At 42.2% G+C, this 17,604-nt stretch overlaps 1 protein-coding gene across 6 annotated transcripts in view; it reads right to left on the bottom strand.

The window, feature by feature from the left end:
- Positions 1-17,604, bottom strand: part of LOC126417188 (ral GTPase-activating protein subunit beta) — a 395,509-nt gene that overhangs the window by 57,273 nt on the left and 320,632 nt on the right. For all 6 annotated transcript variants that reach the window (XM_050085090.1, XM_050085092.1, XM_050085093.1 and 3 more), the window contains 4 exons: positions 12,896-13,109; positions 7,574-7,817; positions 1,075-1,245; positions 339-474 (listed from right to left, as the gene is read on the bottom strand). In XM_050085090.1, the coding sequence (XP_049941047.1) occupies positions 339-474; positions 1,075-1,245; positions 7,574-7,817; positions 12,896-13,109 (765 nt within the window). The remainder of the gene's footprint in view (positions 1-338; positions 475-1,074; positions 1,246-7,573; positions 7,818-12,895; positions 13,110-17,604) is intronic.

Below are 17,604 nucleotides of genomic sequence, written 5' to 3'. Positions count from 1 at the left end.
TGTAAATATAAGTATTCATACTCTTGACACTCCCATGCAAACTCAGGAAGAATGGAACACACACACACACACACACACACACACACACACACACACACACACACACACACACACACACACTTCTCTTGAAGCATAAATCAAGAATTATTCCACCCAGCCATTGGAAGTAATGTGCAAAATGTTGAAAGAAGTGTTACTATGCCTAATTTATTGGACAGAACCTACACAAACTTTTCCTTTTTTTCTTAAAAGACAAATAAACCAGAAAATATAATAACAATTGAGGCTGTATAACATTGTATCAATTATGGAAGACAAAACTCACTAAATTTTTATACCTGTTGATTGTGGCTGGCAGATCTTCCAACTGGTGGTTAAGTGACCTGTCCAACCTGGATGCCTGTATACATTCACTGGCCACCCAAGAGACAACAAAAACTCCAGGAAGTGCGGATGAACTGTGTCTGGTGACAACTACAACAAAATTTTTGTTAAGCATTTTCATAAAAAATAACATTAAATTTTACCACAAACAACCAGCTCTAGAGTTAGAGAAAGGCATGGGAAGAGATGGGGTGGCTGTCTTCAAACACTGGCCCCAATATAAAAGGTTAGTTTCATGAGCAAAATATGTCCTTGTGTTGATGCTATATATGTTGGATTCTGAAACACTAGTACCGGCCATGCAAATCCAAATGCTCTGACATGTGTTGAGCCCAAAGTGCAAGGAAATTATGTAAATTATATGTTGGTAACATCCAGAAATTTGAAACAGATTTTTTCAATCTATTTCAAACATCTCTACTTTTTTTAGGCAAATTTTAGAGTTTCAGATACAATTGCACACAATTTTGGGTAATTAGGTAACTGGGATGGAGCTGGGAGTGGGGGGAGGAAGGAAGAAAGAAATATTGAGACACGAAGTTACAAACTCTTATAACTGTTATGCATCAGCTCTCTCTAAACAGGAATTTGCATACAAAAACAAATTACAAAGAAGTAGATCTTAATGATGCTGTGATATTTTTCGCAACGCTTTGCTACAAGTTAATTAAAGTAACTAGATGCACTTACAACATTTGCCAGTATTTCTTCGGGTGTCTTCTGTCCCGCTCTCACATAGAAGACATGAACAGTGTCACATGTGCGTGAACTCATTGAATCCAGAGCTTCTAAATCCTGACAGAAACCAGGGATGCTGGGATTCAAGGCAGTTATTGGGGTGGTTGGTGATTCTACATTACCCTGAAAACACACCGTGTATATATCACATCGTTGTCCATGTGAGAACGAGCTAAAAATAATCAATATTAATGAGCCACAATGTAAAATCTCAATATTGAGCCAAAAAAATTAATTTCTTCTGGAGAGTTGGAATACAGAATCATGTACAAATTATGAAGTGATGTTCACATGTAGAACATAAGAAGAAGTTTCTTTTAGCAATTTATCAATATCTGACAAGAACAAAATAACTGTTTCACATAATGTGGTGTCATACTTTAAAAGCATCCATGATAAAACTGAAAAAACTTCAAAAGACAGCTTTCTCAAGCGAACATCAGAAGGAAACGAGTGATCTTTTATTTTCACATAATGGAAAGTCCAGGATGGAATAATAACATTTTCATTGTGCCTGCCTGCAACTCATTTCTTCCTCTATTTGTTGATACCTTACTTTCTCATTTGTTGTTGTTGTGGTCTTCAGTCCTGAGACTGGTTTGATGCAGCTCTCCATGCTACTCTATCCTGTGCAAGCTTTTTCATCTCCCAGTACCTACTGCAACCTACATCCTTCTGAATCTGCTTAGTGTATTCATCTCTTGGTCTCCCTCTACGATTTTTACCCTCCACGCTGCCCTCCAATACTAAATTGGTGATCCCTTGATGCCTCAGAACATGTCCTACCAACCAATCCCTTCTTCTGGTCAAGTTGTGCCACAAACTTCTCTTCTCCCCAATCCTATTCAATACTTCCTCATTAGTTATGTGATCTACCCATCTAATCTTCAGCATTCTTCTGTAGCACCACATTTCGAAAGCTTCTATTCTCTTCTTGTCCAAACTATTTATCGTCCATGTTTCACTTCCATACATGGCTACACTCCATACGAATTCTTTCAGAAATGACTTCCTGACACTTAAATCAATACTGGATGTTAACAAATTTCTCTTCTTCAGAAACGCTTTCCTTGCCATTGCCAGCCTACATTTTATATCCTCTCTACTTCGACCATCATCAGTTATTTTGCTCCCCAAATAGCAAAACTCCTTTACTACTTTAAGTGCCTCATTTCCTAATCTAATTCCCTCAGCATCACCCGACTTAATTAGACTACATTCCATTATCCTTGTTTTGCTTTTGTTGATGTTCATCTTATATCCTCCTTTCAAGACACTGTCCATTCCCTTCAACTGCTCTTCCAAGTTCTTTGCTGTCTCTGACAGAATTACAATGTCATCGGCGAACCTCAAACTTTTTATTTCTTCTCCATGAATTTTAATACCTACTCCGAATTTTTCTTTTGTTTCCTTTACTGCTTGCTCAATATACAGATTGAACAACATCGGGAAGAGGCTACAACCCTGTCTTACTCCCTTCCCAACCACTGCTTCCCTTTCATGTCCCTCGACTCTTATAACTGCCATCTGGTTTCTGTACAAATTGTAAATAGCCTTTCGCTCCTTGTATTTTACCCCTGCCACCTTTAGAATTTGAAAGAGAGTATTCCAGTCAACATTGTCAAACGCTTTCTCTAAGTCTACAAATGCTAAAAACGTAGGTTTGCCTTTCCTTAATCTTTCTTCTAAGATAAGTCGTAAGGTCAGTATTGCCTCACGTGTTCCAGTGTTTCTACGGAATCCAAACTGATCTTCCCCGAGGTTGGCTTCTACTAGTTTTTCCATTCGTCTGTAAAGAATTCGTGTTAGTATTTTGCAGCTGTGACTTATTAAGCTGATAGTTCGGTAATTTTCACATCTGTCAACACCTGCTTTCTTTGGGATTGGAATTATTATATTCTTCTTGAAGTCTGAGGGTATTTCGCCTGTTTCATACATCTTGCTCACCAGATGGTAGAGTTTTGTCAGGACTGGTTCTCCCACTGCCGTCAGTAGTTCCAATGGAATATTGTCTACTCCGGGGGCCTTGTTTCGACTCAGGTCTTTCAGTGCTCTGTCAAACTCTTCACGCAGTATCGTATCTCCCATTTCATCTTCATCTACATCCTCTTCCATTTCCATAATATTGTCCTCAAGTACATCGCCCTTGTATAGACCCTCTATATACTCCTTCCACCTTTCTGCTTTCCCTTCTTTGCTTAGAACTGGGTTTCCATCTGAGCTCTTGATATTCATACAAGTCGTTCTCTTATCTCCAAAGGTCTCTTTAATTTTCCTGTAGGCGGTATCTATCTTACCCCTAGTGAGATAGGCCTCTACATCCTTACATTTGTCCTCTAGCCATCCCTGCTTAGCCATTTTGCACTTCCTGTCGATCTCATTTTTGAGACGTTTGTATTCCTTTTTGCCTGTTTCACTTACTGCATTTTTATATTTTCTCCTTTCATCAATTAAATTCATTATTTCTTCTGTTACCCAAGGATTTCTGCTAGCCCTCGTCTTTTTACCTACTTGATCCTCTGCTGCCTTCACTACTTCATCCCTCAAAGCTACCCATTCTTCTTCTACTGTATTTATTTCCCCCATTCCTGTCAATTGCTCCCTTATGCTCTCTCTGAATCTCTGTACAACCTCTGGTTCTTTTAGTTTATCCAGGTCCCATCTCCTTAAATTCCCACCTTTTTGCAGTTTCTTCAGTTTTAATCTACAGGTCATAACCAATAGATTGTGGTCAGAGTCCACATCTGCCCCTGGAAATGTCTTACAATTTAAAACCTGGTTCCTAAATCTCTGTCTTACCATTATATAATCTATCTGATACCTTTTAGTATCTCCAGGGTTCTTCCATGTATACAACCTTCTTTCATGATTCTCAAACCAAGTGTTAGTTATGATTATGTTGTGCTCTGTGCAAAATTCTACCAGGCGGCTTCCTCTTTCATTTCTGTCCCCCAATCCATATTCACCTACTATGTTTCCTTCTCTCCCTTTTCCTACACTCGAATTCCAGTCACCCATGACTATTAAATTTTCGTCTCCCTTCACAATCTGAATAATTTCTTTTATTTCATCATACATTTCTTCAATTTCTTCGTCATCTGCAGAGCTAGTTGGCATATAAACTTGTACTACTGTAGTAGGTGTGGGCTTCGTATCTATCTTGGCCACAATAATGCGTTCACTATGCTGTTTGTAGTAGCTTACCCGCACTCCTATTTTCCTATTCATTATTAAACCTACTCCTGCATTACCCCTATTTGATTTTGTGTTTATAACCCTGTAGTCACCTGACCAGAAGTCTTGTTCCTCCTGCCACCGAACTTCACTAATTCCCACTATATCTAACTTCAACCTATCCATTTCCCTTTTTAAATTTTCTAACCTACCTGTCCGATTAAGGGATCTGACATTCCACGCTCTGATCCGTAGAACGTCAGTTTTCTTTCTCCTGATAACAACATCCTCTTGAGTAGTCCCCGCCTGGAGATCCGAATGGGGGACTATTTTACCTCCGGAATATTTTACCCAAGAGGACGCCATCATCATGTAATCATACAGTAAAGCTGCATGCCCTCGGGAAAAATTACGGCTGTAGTTTCCCCTTGCTTTCAGCCGTTCGCAGTACCAGCACAGCAAGGCCGTTTTGGTTATTGTTACAAGGCCACATCAGTCAATCATCCAGACTGTTGAACTTGCAACTACTGAAAAGGCTGCTGCCCCTCTTCAGGAACCACACGTTTATCTGGCCTCTCAACAGATACCCCTCCGTTGTGGTTGCACCTACGGTACGGCTATCTGTATCGCTGAGGCACGCAAGCCTCCCCACCAACGGCAAGGTCCATGGTTCATGGCTCATTTAATAAATATATTTAAGAAATAAGTGATGACATGATGTAGTATCAAAGTCAATGAATAAAAACACAAATCCACATACACTATGTGATCAAAAGTATCCGGACACCTGGCTGAAAATGACTTACAAGTTCGTGTAGCCCTCCATTGGTAATGCTGGAATTCAGTACGGTGTTGGCCCACCCTTAGCCTCGATGACAGCTTCCACTCTCACAGGCATACATTCAATCAGGTATTGGAAGGTTTCCTGCTGAATGGCAGCCCATTCTTCACGGAATGCTGCACTTAGGAGAGATATCGATGTCGGTCGGCGAGGCCTGGCACGAAGTCGGCGTTCCACAACATCCCAAAACTGTTCTATAGGATTCAGGTCAGGACTCTTTGCACGCCACTCCACTACAGGGATGTTATTGTTGTGTAACCACTGCCCCACATGCTGTGCACTATGAACAGGTGTTCAGTCATGTTGAAAGGTGCAACTGCCATCCCCAAATTGGTCACCCCCCCCCCCCCCCCCCTGTGAAAAACATGACCACACCATAACACCACTGCCTCTGAATTTTACTGTTGGCACTATACCTTGACAGATGATGTTCACTGGGCATCCGCCATACCCATACCCTGCCATTGGATCGCCACACTGTGTACCATGATTTGTCACTCCACACAACATTTTTCCACTGCTCAATCGTCGAATGTTTACGCTCCTTACACCAAATGTGTTGTTTGGGATTTACCAGCATGATGTGTGGCTTATGAGCAGTTACTCGACCATGAAATCCCAGTTTTCTCACTGTCCGCCTAACTGTCGTAGTACTTGCAGTGGATCCTGATGCAGTTTGGAATTCCTGTGTGATGGTCTGGATAGATGTCTGCCTATTACACACTATAACCCTCTTCAACTGTTGGCGATCTCTGTCAGTTAACAGACAAAGTTGGCCTGTACACTTTTGTGCTGTACATGTCAGACATATGACAGAAGTGACACCCAATCACCTGACCACGTTTGAAGTCTGTGAGTTCTGCGGAGCACTCCACTCTATTCTCTCATGAAGTCTAATGACTACTGAGGTTGCTGATATGGACTACCTGGCAGTAAGGGGCAGGAAAATGCACCTAATATGAAAAACATATGGTTTTTGGGGGGTGTCCGGTTACTTTTGATCACATATCACATAGTGTACTGAAGTTGTTACTTTACAGCTTTAGGGGTGGAAATATGATAGAACAAGAACCTCCCACTGCCACCCAACTTACAATATATTTTTGCAAGGCAACTCCTTATACTCCATAGAAAAGGAGGAGAGGGGGGAGGGGGGGCAGATAGAGATAGATAGGTAAACAGTTAGACACACACACACACACACACACACACACACACACACACACACACACACAGAGAGAGAGAGAGAGAGAGAGAGAGAGAGAGAGAGAGAGAGGGGGGGGGGGGGGGGGGGTACAGTCGAGTCTTGTTTCAACATTTTCAAAGACTGTCAAGGGCGGTGGAATTAAATTAATTACAGTTTTTGCAGAGAATAATTAAAAAGCAAAATTAGAAACAAAGGAAAGAAACACATAGATATACAAGGTAAAATGAATATTTTCTGCTGCCTCATATTCAAGACCAGTATTTGGAGATGACACGTTTTTCACAACACATACAGCTTCAATCTATATCTTGGGGATAGAATTTAAACGTCTTAATCATTTCTTTGTTTCTTGATCAAACTACTTTCCAATGAGTAAATCTCCACATCTCATCATCAGAGAGATCATTCCGACCATCACTAAGAGTCATATTGTCTACTTTGATTTGGCCTATAAAAATACTGATGAGTTGGTCTGGTGAATATGGGTTTATTCTAGTATGGAATTTGACTTCAGAAATAACATTGTGAATGGAGACCCACAGTTTTCAGATCTGTCAGGAAGTACACATATAACTCTTCTTCACTTCTACAATCAAACTGGCCCCCTAGAATCGAGCTTACCTTCTTCAGAAAAAAACTAAGATTCACATGCCCCTAATTTTCACATCAGCCCCAAGAATCAGCTGCAAGGGAGCACCCCCCTCCCCCTATTATCCAGTGTCACAACCTGGGCTGGAACAACATAACTATATCCTTTGTGAGGGCTTCGAGTACTTATCACCATGGAAGTGAGGAACGTCCTACCCATAATCCATTCTATCACTCCCAGAGTGGTATGACACCTTACACTGTATCTATGAACTACTACGACTCCTCATTATGCCCAACCCAATCCTGACCTCTTTCCACATCAGAAGACCCAGGTGAACACCTGTCCTTCACACCCATCAAACAGGTCTTATTCCAGTCCCATCACTGACATATTCTATTACTTTGCGAGGCAGAAAAACCTGTGAAAGCAGTAATATCATATACCATATTTACTGCAACTATTCCACAGCCAACCAGACACTGCCAAACTGTGGCTGAGACCAGTTTTCATAACTACAATGGCTGATTCACAGCTTGTGTAGCTGGATTCAGTACCATCTTCTGTGAGTGAGTGAGTGAATGAGTGAGTAAATCATTTTTTCTAACAAATAAGAAGCAGTAGATATTCAAAATCTTACGTTTGCAGAATCAAGAGAGAGGAAGCCAAAGTGAGACAGAAACAGCCTGGCTGTCTGGTACTCTTGACACGGAGTTGGAGGCATACACTCTTGCTGCTGACAGAAGCCCTGTTCCGCTTCCTGTTTCTGCTTCTGTTCTGCTGAACTTTGTTCAAGTGTAGACTGTCTCTCAATCAAGTGTTGTAGCTGTTGCAGCCCTGGCTCCTCAGCAGACAAAGAATCTAATGTTGGTATAGACCTGTCTCTGTAATATGTGAAAAATGACAAAATTAGTATTCAATTACTAATACAATACCATATTGGCTGTGTTACTTACTTTTAGACCATTATTTGTCATGAACACCTAATCAAACATCTATAAGCTTATTTTTTAACTTCCCCATTCACTCATTCTGAATTTCAGGACATAATATAAACCGACTGTAGCACATACAACATCATTTGAAGTCCTACTAAAATAAAAGAATTTTGCAACTGTTTTATTATGTGACTTCTTCTTATGGACATATCACTTTTAATACAGCAGTCTCATCTTATGATAATTTTGTGTTAATGCACTTTCCTATTTCAATTACTTCTAATGTGTCACAACACTGCAGGTTTGGAAACAATTTCAAGCAAAAGAGTGAAAGTAAAGACATAATCATAGTTAGAGTATATGATAACAAATACTAGAGCCACACACAAATGAAATGGGAGTTCAAACAGAAAATTAGCCACTGTTTTCTTTTAACATGAGATGAAGTTCAGTAAGGAAACAGACAGCAGCTCAGTCTCCTGCTGGGAGGGGGAGGGGGGGGGGGGGGAGTTGACTTTAATATTCCATCAAATATGAAGCCCATGTAGTAATGTGAATAATTAATTCATTAAACAAGCAGTCACTGCTTGTTACATCTGTAAAATTACCAACAACAAATCATGACTAGTGCTAACCCTACCCATACTAATACACTCCTGGAAATGGAAAAAAGAACACATTGACACCGGTGTGTCAGACCCACCATACTTGCTCCGGACACTGCGAGAGGGCTGTACAAGCAATGATCACACGCACGGCACAGCGGACACACCAGGAACCGCGGTGTTGGCCGTCGAATGGCGCTAGCTGCGCAGCATTTGTGCACCGCCGCCGTCAGTGTCAGCCAGTTTGCCGTGGCATACGGAGCTCCATCGCAGTCTTTAACACTGGTAGCATGCCGCGACAGCGTGGACGTGAACCGTATGTGCAGTTGACGGACTTTGAGCGAGGGCGTATAGTGGGCATGCGGGAGGCCGGGTGGACGTACCGCCGAATTGCTCAACACGTGGGGCGTGAGGTCTCCACAGTACATCGATGTTGTCGCCAGTGGTCGGCGGAAGGTGCACGTGCCCGTCGACCTGGGACCAGACCGCAGCGACGCACGGATGCACGCCAAGACCGTAGGATCCTACGCAGTGCCGTAGGGGACCGCACCGCCACTTCCCAGCAAATTAGGGACACTGTTGCTCCTGGGGTATCGGCGAGGACCATTCGTAACTGTCTCCATGAAGCTGGGCTACGGTCCCGCACACCGTTAGGCCGTCTTCCGCTAACGCCCCAACATCGTACAGCCCGCCTCCAGTGGTGTCGCGACAGGCGTGAATGGAGGGACGAATGGAGACGTGTCGTCTTCAGCGATGAGAGTCGCTTCTGCCTTGGTGCCAATGATGGTCGTATGCGTGTTTGGCGCCATGCAGGTGAGCGCCACAATCAGGACTGCATACTACCGAGGCACACAGGGCCAACACCCGGCATCATGGTGTGGGGAGCGATCTCCTTCACTGGCCGTACACCACTGGTGATCGTCGAGGGGACACGGAATAGTGCACGGTACATCCAAACCGTCATCGAACCCATCGTTCTACCATTCCTAGACCGGCAAGGGAACTTGCTGTTCCAACAGGACAATGCACGTCCGCATGTATCCCGTGCCACCCAACGTGCTCTAGAAGGTGTAAGTCAACTACCCTGGCCAGCAAGATCTCCGGATCTGTCCCCCATTGAGCATGTTTGGGACTGGATGAAGCGTCGTCTCACGCGGTCTGCACGTCCAGCACGAACGCTGGTCCAACTGAGGCGCCAGGTGGAAATGGCATGGCAAGCCGTTCCACAGGACTACATCCAGCATCTCTACGATCGTCTCCATGGGAAAATAGCAGCCTGCATTGCTGCGAAAGGTGGATATACACTGTACTAGTGCCAACATTGTGCATGCTCTGTTGCCTGTGTCTATGTGCCTGTGGTTCTGTCAGTGTGATCATGTGATGTATCTGACCCCAGGAATGTGTCAATAAAGTTTCCCCACCCTGGGACAATGAATTCACGGTGTTCTTATTTCAATTTCCAGGAGTGTAATTACAGGAATTCCTTCTAAATTACTTTACACACACTTACATACGTTATAAGAAAAGTACCTACCATGAGGAAAGACACAGCTCCTCCTGTTTTGCTACTCACTTGCCATTTTCATATAATACTCCAAACAAAGTGTAACTTCACACAGATCACTATCAGCTGTTTATATACTAGAAAGGTTGACATATGTTGATTACATATATTTGAAGATTTTTTAATTACATATTTCAGCCTCAGGTCACACCAATTATATCATTATTTGTTCTGACTTCTTAGCAAGTCATCGTAAGATGATCTGAATACATTAAATTGTGACTAATAAAAGCACAACTTTGTACTTTGATGAGCTGCTATGTAATTATTCAAATCATCTGACAATGACTTGCAAAGTAGCCAAAACTAATAATGATATAACTTGTGTGACCTGAAATATATATATGGATAAATTTCATATACATAATGGTCACTGCATTCTTCTAAGCTTTGGCTCATCTGTATAAATATTAAAGTCATCCACGGAGTTTCATCCCTCAGCCCATACATTCAAGCACATTGTAAGAGCAGCTAATGAGGGATGCTTTTACCTTGTTTTCGAATTTCTGAGGATTATTGATTTACTGTCTGACTGCACTTCAACTTTTTTTTATTTTTTCCACTTTAAATTTAGTTATACGCATCAAATATGTGTATTATATACCTGGTTCCATCAAAACGTTAATCAGACTTTGCCTCACTTAGATTTATTTTTCAGGCTTTTCTTTGCATTGTACTGACTCCATTAACGTAATTAGTTTTGCAGAAAGCTGTGTTAATTACAAGTAGTTATTAACAACTGAAAACTTTACTATACTATGAGAGACAGAACTTTGAGCTAATCAGTTGAGCTGGGTATGTTGACACAACTTTTCAGAGAGAACAATATCCAAACATTATAGAAACGTACTTTGATTTCCCTGAAACAAATTAATTTACAAAATAATTTTGATCAAAGTTTGGGTAAACCAAAAATTACTTTCACCATTTGCACCATTATGCCTATTATATTCCAGATTTTGTTACTGTACTTTTGCTGCCCTAATTATTGTGAACTGATGACATGATTCTTTAAGTAATTGGGACAGTAATTAAAAATTTGCAAGAATTTGCATCAATAATTTTAAATCTAAAGATGGTGCTTGTACTCATAACTGGGTTATTCACAATGCAAATATATGAAATGGTTACATTTTTTTGTTGTTTTTCTAAAACACCAAATATTTTTGTAAACCAAATTACTATCATAACATACAGCTCATCCAAATTAGCAAAATCTAACTTCGCTGTTTCTCAAATGAAAATGTAGTTTTCGAAATCACAATATGTTCTTAAGACAGTCTTTATAAGACCAACCACCAACCTACAAGTTTCAGCTGAGGCTTGGAAATCTTAGCGGCAACTTCTATGCTAAAGTTCAGGTATTCTCGGCTAGTCAGTATTATGCAGTATATGCACCAGCAACATCCTGGTCAATCTCTGCAATAATGTATCAAATTACCATATCTGTGTAAAACTGTCATCAGTATACATGACTTCAGTATGGAAGTGTGACTCTATGAGCTTGCTAACTTCAACTTTTGAACAGTGTTAATTGTTATGAATTTTACTTCAAACTAGTGTGCGAATAATTGGGAACTCTGATTACGTACCGTGTTGTACGGAGCATTCATTTATTTGTGTCATGTACGTGGTGTGCTCACTGATTACACAAACTGAGGCTAATACTGCCTTGTGACTGTTGTGTCAGGATTTGACCGGGACTGTATAATATGAATATTCTGTCAATGCCAAACGTATAATGAGTAAAATTATTTTTTGACTGGAACTGATCATCATACTGGGAATGTTGCTAATAAATGTGGGAAAAGTCACATTATTTAAAAGTTGCTTAGTACGCATTACTGGGTATTTTCCTGTGATACCAGTGCTATAGCAAATCAATGAACTTTATTCAATGAGGCTTTGAGTCCTGATGGAGGTTTTGTAAGCAGGATATATCATATAATGTCTGTCAATAACCAGTTATGAGCTTTCACACCGTAACGTAAACCTTTATTTGGGACCCTTGATAGGGGTACACAGTCTATACGAAAATTATTTTTAACTGTAGGGTCGTGTTCTGCATTGCATAGTTTCTTCTAAATTCACTATTGTACTGGAGTATATGTATTAACATAAGTGTAAGCACTGCTAGGTCCCTGAAGAGCATCTCACATTTTGTCTGTCCAAAATAAAGTTTTGGACTTAACTTCAAGTCTTTGAAAGCTGTACTTCTTACTTTAACATCACAATCAGTAGAAACATGGTTGTGCATAATTCCTTGGTATACAAGTGACAGTTTGGCTTTCAAAGAACTGATGTTTAAGTTTATAAAAAATTATGTTTTACAATATATCGTTTTTAACACTTGCTGAAATTTTATCACGGGTTTGATTAAGGTAAATATTTAAAAATTATGACACCATACACTCTGTGCTCCAAGGAAATCACAAAGTTCTTTGCAGGAATCACGGAGGGAGTGGGGAGTGAGGGTATGACCTCAAACCTCTGTGTGGTTCCATTAACAGCAGTCAAAATTCTTTATAGAATGTCATCCCCTTCAAGGACACAATGAGAAAGGGGCTATACGACAGAGACAATCTAACATGTTTTGCAAGAACTTCACACCTGTCAGTGTTTTTGAATGAAGTATTCATTTACAGTAAATTATACAGACTGACAAATGGCTCTACAATATTTCCACTATTACAACAGGACGCATATTGAGATATTGTGCACATCGATGCAGTAAAGGTATTACTTTACCCACTTGTTACTCCACAAGAAAATAGAGGCCACCTCATACATTGGCCTCATACAACTAAACTGAATAGCACTTCCAGCACGACACTGTGATCTCATTATCCACTTACATTTTGCACTGTGGTATCCTATCAACACTGTCCGGGAAGTAACGCTGGCGAACTTCATGTCGAACACCAACATCGGCCATTGGAACTGGCCGACCTGGGTTGGGAGTATGATATTTTGTGCCTGATTTATGACGTGGAAGATGACGAAGCTGCATTGTCCATGCATGCCTGCCAAATGGCCCACGGATTAATACTGTTACCGTAGGCTGTGGATCTGAAAACAAGCAAGCACATTTTAGGTGCAGTGATGAAACAAATGAAAAAAAATAAACATATAAAGCAGAAAGAAATCACAAAATGAATGAAGAGAGCTTGGGGGGGGGGAGTGTGTGAGAGAGCAATGGAAACCGAGGGGGTGGGGTGGGGAGGAGAGGTAACAAAGAAAGGGAAAACCATTTGCATATGTGAAGCCTGGAAAAGGACGGGGCAGTTGAGTGCTGGACGGCTCAGTCTCATCTTCAGAATATGCACCCAGTCAAGCTGGGAGGAGAAATTCAAATGATATGATTTCAGGCCCCATGTTTTGAGTTTAGGACTACATTTTGTTATGCCCCAGGATAGTATCTCTGTGGACACAAAAATTTCATCCAGGTTCTATCTTGGTGGCTCCTGAAGCCAACCACATGTGTCAATGACCAGCAGACTGACAGCTGGGGGGAAATGCTGAGTGAGTTGTGGCAAACATGGAAGTATTGCAACACTGGGGAATGACCAAGTGCCCAAGTCTTCAAGCAAAGTATAATGACAGCTTGGAAGCCAAATGAGAAAGCAGAGCTTCAGAAGGAAGGTAAGTACAACACAGCACTAAGTACTCAGGTGTTGAACCAGTAAAAAAGAGCCTCTGAAATGTGAAGTTACAAAAGTCTGAAGTCACTAGGAGAGCTGACAGCAAGGGGAAACCAGGACCATGATGGCCATAGCCATCCCCACAGCTGCAGAGCACACAAGATAAGCCAACATAAATATCCCACACTCCTTAACAAACATGCGATCCCCGAGTGCCGACTGCCAATTGCCCTTGTGTCAGTTGCAGCTATTCAGTAAAAGGGAGGGCTATGGAGGTCAACCCATAGCATGCCTAGCTGTCTTCGATCATTTATGGAACCACAAGTTCGGATGGAAGGATGCCGCTGCTGGTGCCAGCTGACCTGTCAACTTCTGAGGAAACACTGATGGGGCGCAGAGGCTGTCATCACACTGCAAGCATGCTGGAGGCTTGACCTGCATGACACGGTCACTGTCCATCATCCACCTTTGAAAGGGTGAGCACTTCTGCTGCCTATCTTGCTCCTGAGGCTGACACTGAAGCTGCTGGCTCCTGTTCCCTTAACAGGGGCTGAGAGCTGACTCCTGTGAGCCAGCAGAAACTTCAGGTGGACTTGGGGTGAGACACCTGAGTGCAAATCTTTGATCCTACTGAGAGCACTTTGGAGATCAATACACAGAGCTGGAGGCTGCTGGATTCTGCAGGTCAACAGCTGCCCTGCGACTTATCAGCCGCCACCTGATGCTTTGCTGCAATGGCGGTACTGTGAGCTGAGTGTGCACCAGTCGTCAACTGCTGACAAGGTGCTGCTCCACTTGCCTGGCTGCAGTGTGACGCTTTGGAAGACAATTCTGTATTTCTGCCTAATGAATGTGTAATTGACGAAGACGTTTTCTTGGTGCACTTCAACGTAACTAGGTCCTCAGGACTGCATCCCACCCGGCTTTCTCCTGATGACTGTAGGACTTCATGATCAGACTTCTATACTTGGTGTCAGTAATTGGTTGCCACAGCTACACATCTAGATCAACATCAGTTGACTGTCTATGCAGCTCCAACATGAGGTCACCAGCTATGAATTGAAGTTTGTAACAATGCTGTGTGGTGAGTGACTGGTATTTGTCTGCTTTCTTGTCCTGTATTTTCCTATAATCACATTAAGCCTCAGGAACCTTCACAGTACATTAAAAGTGTTGTTTGTTAGACTGCAGAAACATACAGACTTGTTTCACTTCCATAGGAACACCAGAAAAGTTTACTTGCAGCATCTGAGGTGTCTGCATTGTAGCTTATCTGGGCACGACTTGCCATCTGTTCAAGCTGTGTCAGCTTCCTGTAATAGATGTACAACGGTTGGTCATGAAGCACACCAGTGCACAGAATCTCACTGGGCTATGATGCGGTGTAAAGATTAAGTACAGTTTTTTTTTTTTTTTTGCCTGCTGTGTATGCAGTGTCTTTCCTCTCTGATATATAGGCAGACGGAGTTTACACAAATGCCACAAACATAAGCAGGGACTCTGAATGAAATGGTGGGAGCTTTGAAGGGGCACTGTTACAAATGACAACCCAACAGGGGCAAGACAATGAAGCATTGCATACAAGAATAGAACAATGGGAAGACACTGGGGGCCAAGGACTCTTCAATTCAGGAGAAAATAACACTGTGTTGAGTGTATCCACCCACTCCATCAATTCTGCACCAGCTGATCTCATAACGCTATTTTAGGAGAAAGCAACAGACTGTATTTATTTTTATTAGTGATGTAAATGCTCCTGTCAAACTTGGAAAAAAGTCAGAAGAAACGTCCTAGGTAAAGGTTAGTGGGTGACACAAAAATGCATGTTATGTACCACGAGACCCTCAGTAAGGCGCAAACATTTGATGAATTCTTCATTGATCCATTATGGATTGTGGGATAACGGCTGGCATGAACTTCTTGATGCAATAATTTACCAACAGCCGTATGATTTGTAAAAGTTTATTTTATTTTATGAACTTCTATGAGCTACCAGTTTTGGCATTACATTGATGCCATCTTCAGGCCCCACTCGTCATAGTTGTAAAATCGCTATACACAGAAGGAGCCATACAACTGGACCCGTGAATCACTCATCCTGCAACAGCTCTTGGTGGCCAGGCGACACGGACTGAGGCGGTTTGCAAATCGTGTATTCCATGTATGGCAATTTTACGACTATGACGAGTGGGGCCTGAAGATGGCATCAATGTAATGCCGAAACTGGTAGCACATAGAAGCTCATAAAATAAAATAAACTTCTACAAATCATGCGGCTGTTGGTAAATTATTGCATCAAGAAATTTGATGAATTGGCTAAGAGTCTAGTACAGTTTTATCAGAAGCAGAACAGCACAAGGTTCTTTAGAGAAAACTTCAATGGTTTATGACAGAAATACGGCAAATCAGTGCAATCCTTCTCTGGCAGGATTTCGAAACTGAACTCGCAAACATATGAACTAACGCAGAAAGCAAAAGCCGATAGAGTGATTTTGCATGAGGCGGAGAATAGGGCTCTGGATGTATTTCTAAGAGGTATTTCTGCTGATATTTCAAGGAAGGTCAGAATGGAAGACCCAAGCGACTTATCTGCTGCCATTATGACTGCTATACAATTAAAAGAGATCAACATTTTATTACACGAAGACAGAGTGTTCACAGTGTTTTTTTCTTCGGAAGTGAAGAATCTTAGACGTGGGAGCACAGGCCACATCAGGAAACAATGTCATTAGCCTGAATGTCATGAATGTGGCAAGCTGGGCCATAAAGCGTGTGATCGTAAAAGCATAGGACAAGCAATATCCTAATAATTGGTTGTTAAACAGGAACAGGGGCTCCTCATCCTTTGGATGGTATTCCCAGAAGAACACCGAGACTGCAGAAATGTACACAGAGATGGTTGCTATGCAAAGTAAATGATACAGAACATGAATTTCTGGAGGACACAGGGACTCGTGTGTGAGTAGTCGGGCTGCATCTCTTGGACAGAAAGAGATCACAGTCTTCACCATATAGGTTATGCGGAGCAGGTGGTGATGATGTGAAGTCACTGGAGACAACGCTGTTCAGTTTTAACGTGGGAGATAAGTGTTTTCAAGAGCACACATTAAAACCTCCACCCTAAAAGCCTTAGGGTGGAGGACACAGAGGAACAAAGATCATGCACTAAAACTCGAAACAAATGATAAAACCCACACTCACGAATAAAACGTAAAACTAAAGCTGCTGTCGAGGCACTGTTGCCCAACACAGAAGGTAGGGTGCTGGAATAGTTAAAAGTCCGCCGCAGAGTGACTAAAAGTGGGGAGTCCGGCAAGAGGTGGACAACTGTCATTTGGGAGCCACAGCGACACTGAGGTGGCTCCTCATGATGGAGGAGGTAACCATGTGTGAGCCACATATGGCCAATGCGGAGCTGATAAAGGACAACTGATTCCCTGCGGGAAGCCCGAAGGGAAGACTTCCACACATTCACAGTCTCCTTAATGACATGCAGTTTGTTGTGCATACTGTTATGCCACTCCATCTCCCAAGGCCAAAAAACCTTGTGGCATAAGACAGAATGCAGGTCAGTTTCAGAGTTGCCTATCTCCAGGAGCAGTTTCTGCATAGCCTGTTTGGCTAGGCTGTCAGCAAGTTCATTGCCTGGGGTTCCGACGTGCCCTGGGGTCCACACAAACACCACTGAATGGCTGGACCATTCCAGGGCATAGATGAACTCCTGGATGTTCGCTACCGAAGGATGGCGAGGGTAGCACTGGTCGATAGCTTGTAGGCTGCTCAGGGAGTCAGAACAGAGAAGAAACGACTCACCAGAACAGGAACAGATGTACTGAAGTGCACGAGATGTGGCCACAAACTCTGCAGTGAATACACTGCAGTCAGCAGGCAAGGAATGCTGTTCAATATGGCCTCTGTGGACA

Source organism: Schistocerca serialis, chromosome 8 (genome assembly GCF_023864345.2).
Source record: "Schistocerca serialis cubense isolate TAMUIC-IGC-003099 chromosome 8, iqSchSeri2.2, whole genome shotgun sequence".
NCBI lineage: Eukaryota > Metazoa > Arthropoda > Insecta > Orthoptera > Acrididae > Schistocerca > Schistocerca serialis.
Note: the sequence above shows the minus strand (reverse complement) of the source record. Positions and strands in the feature narration are given on the sequence as shown.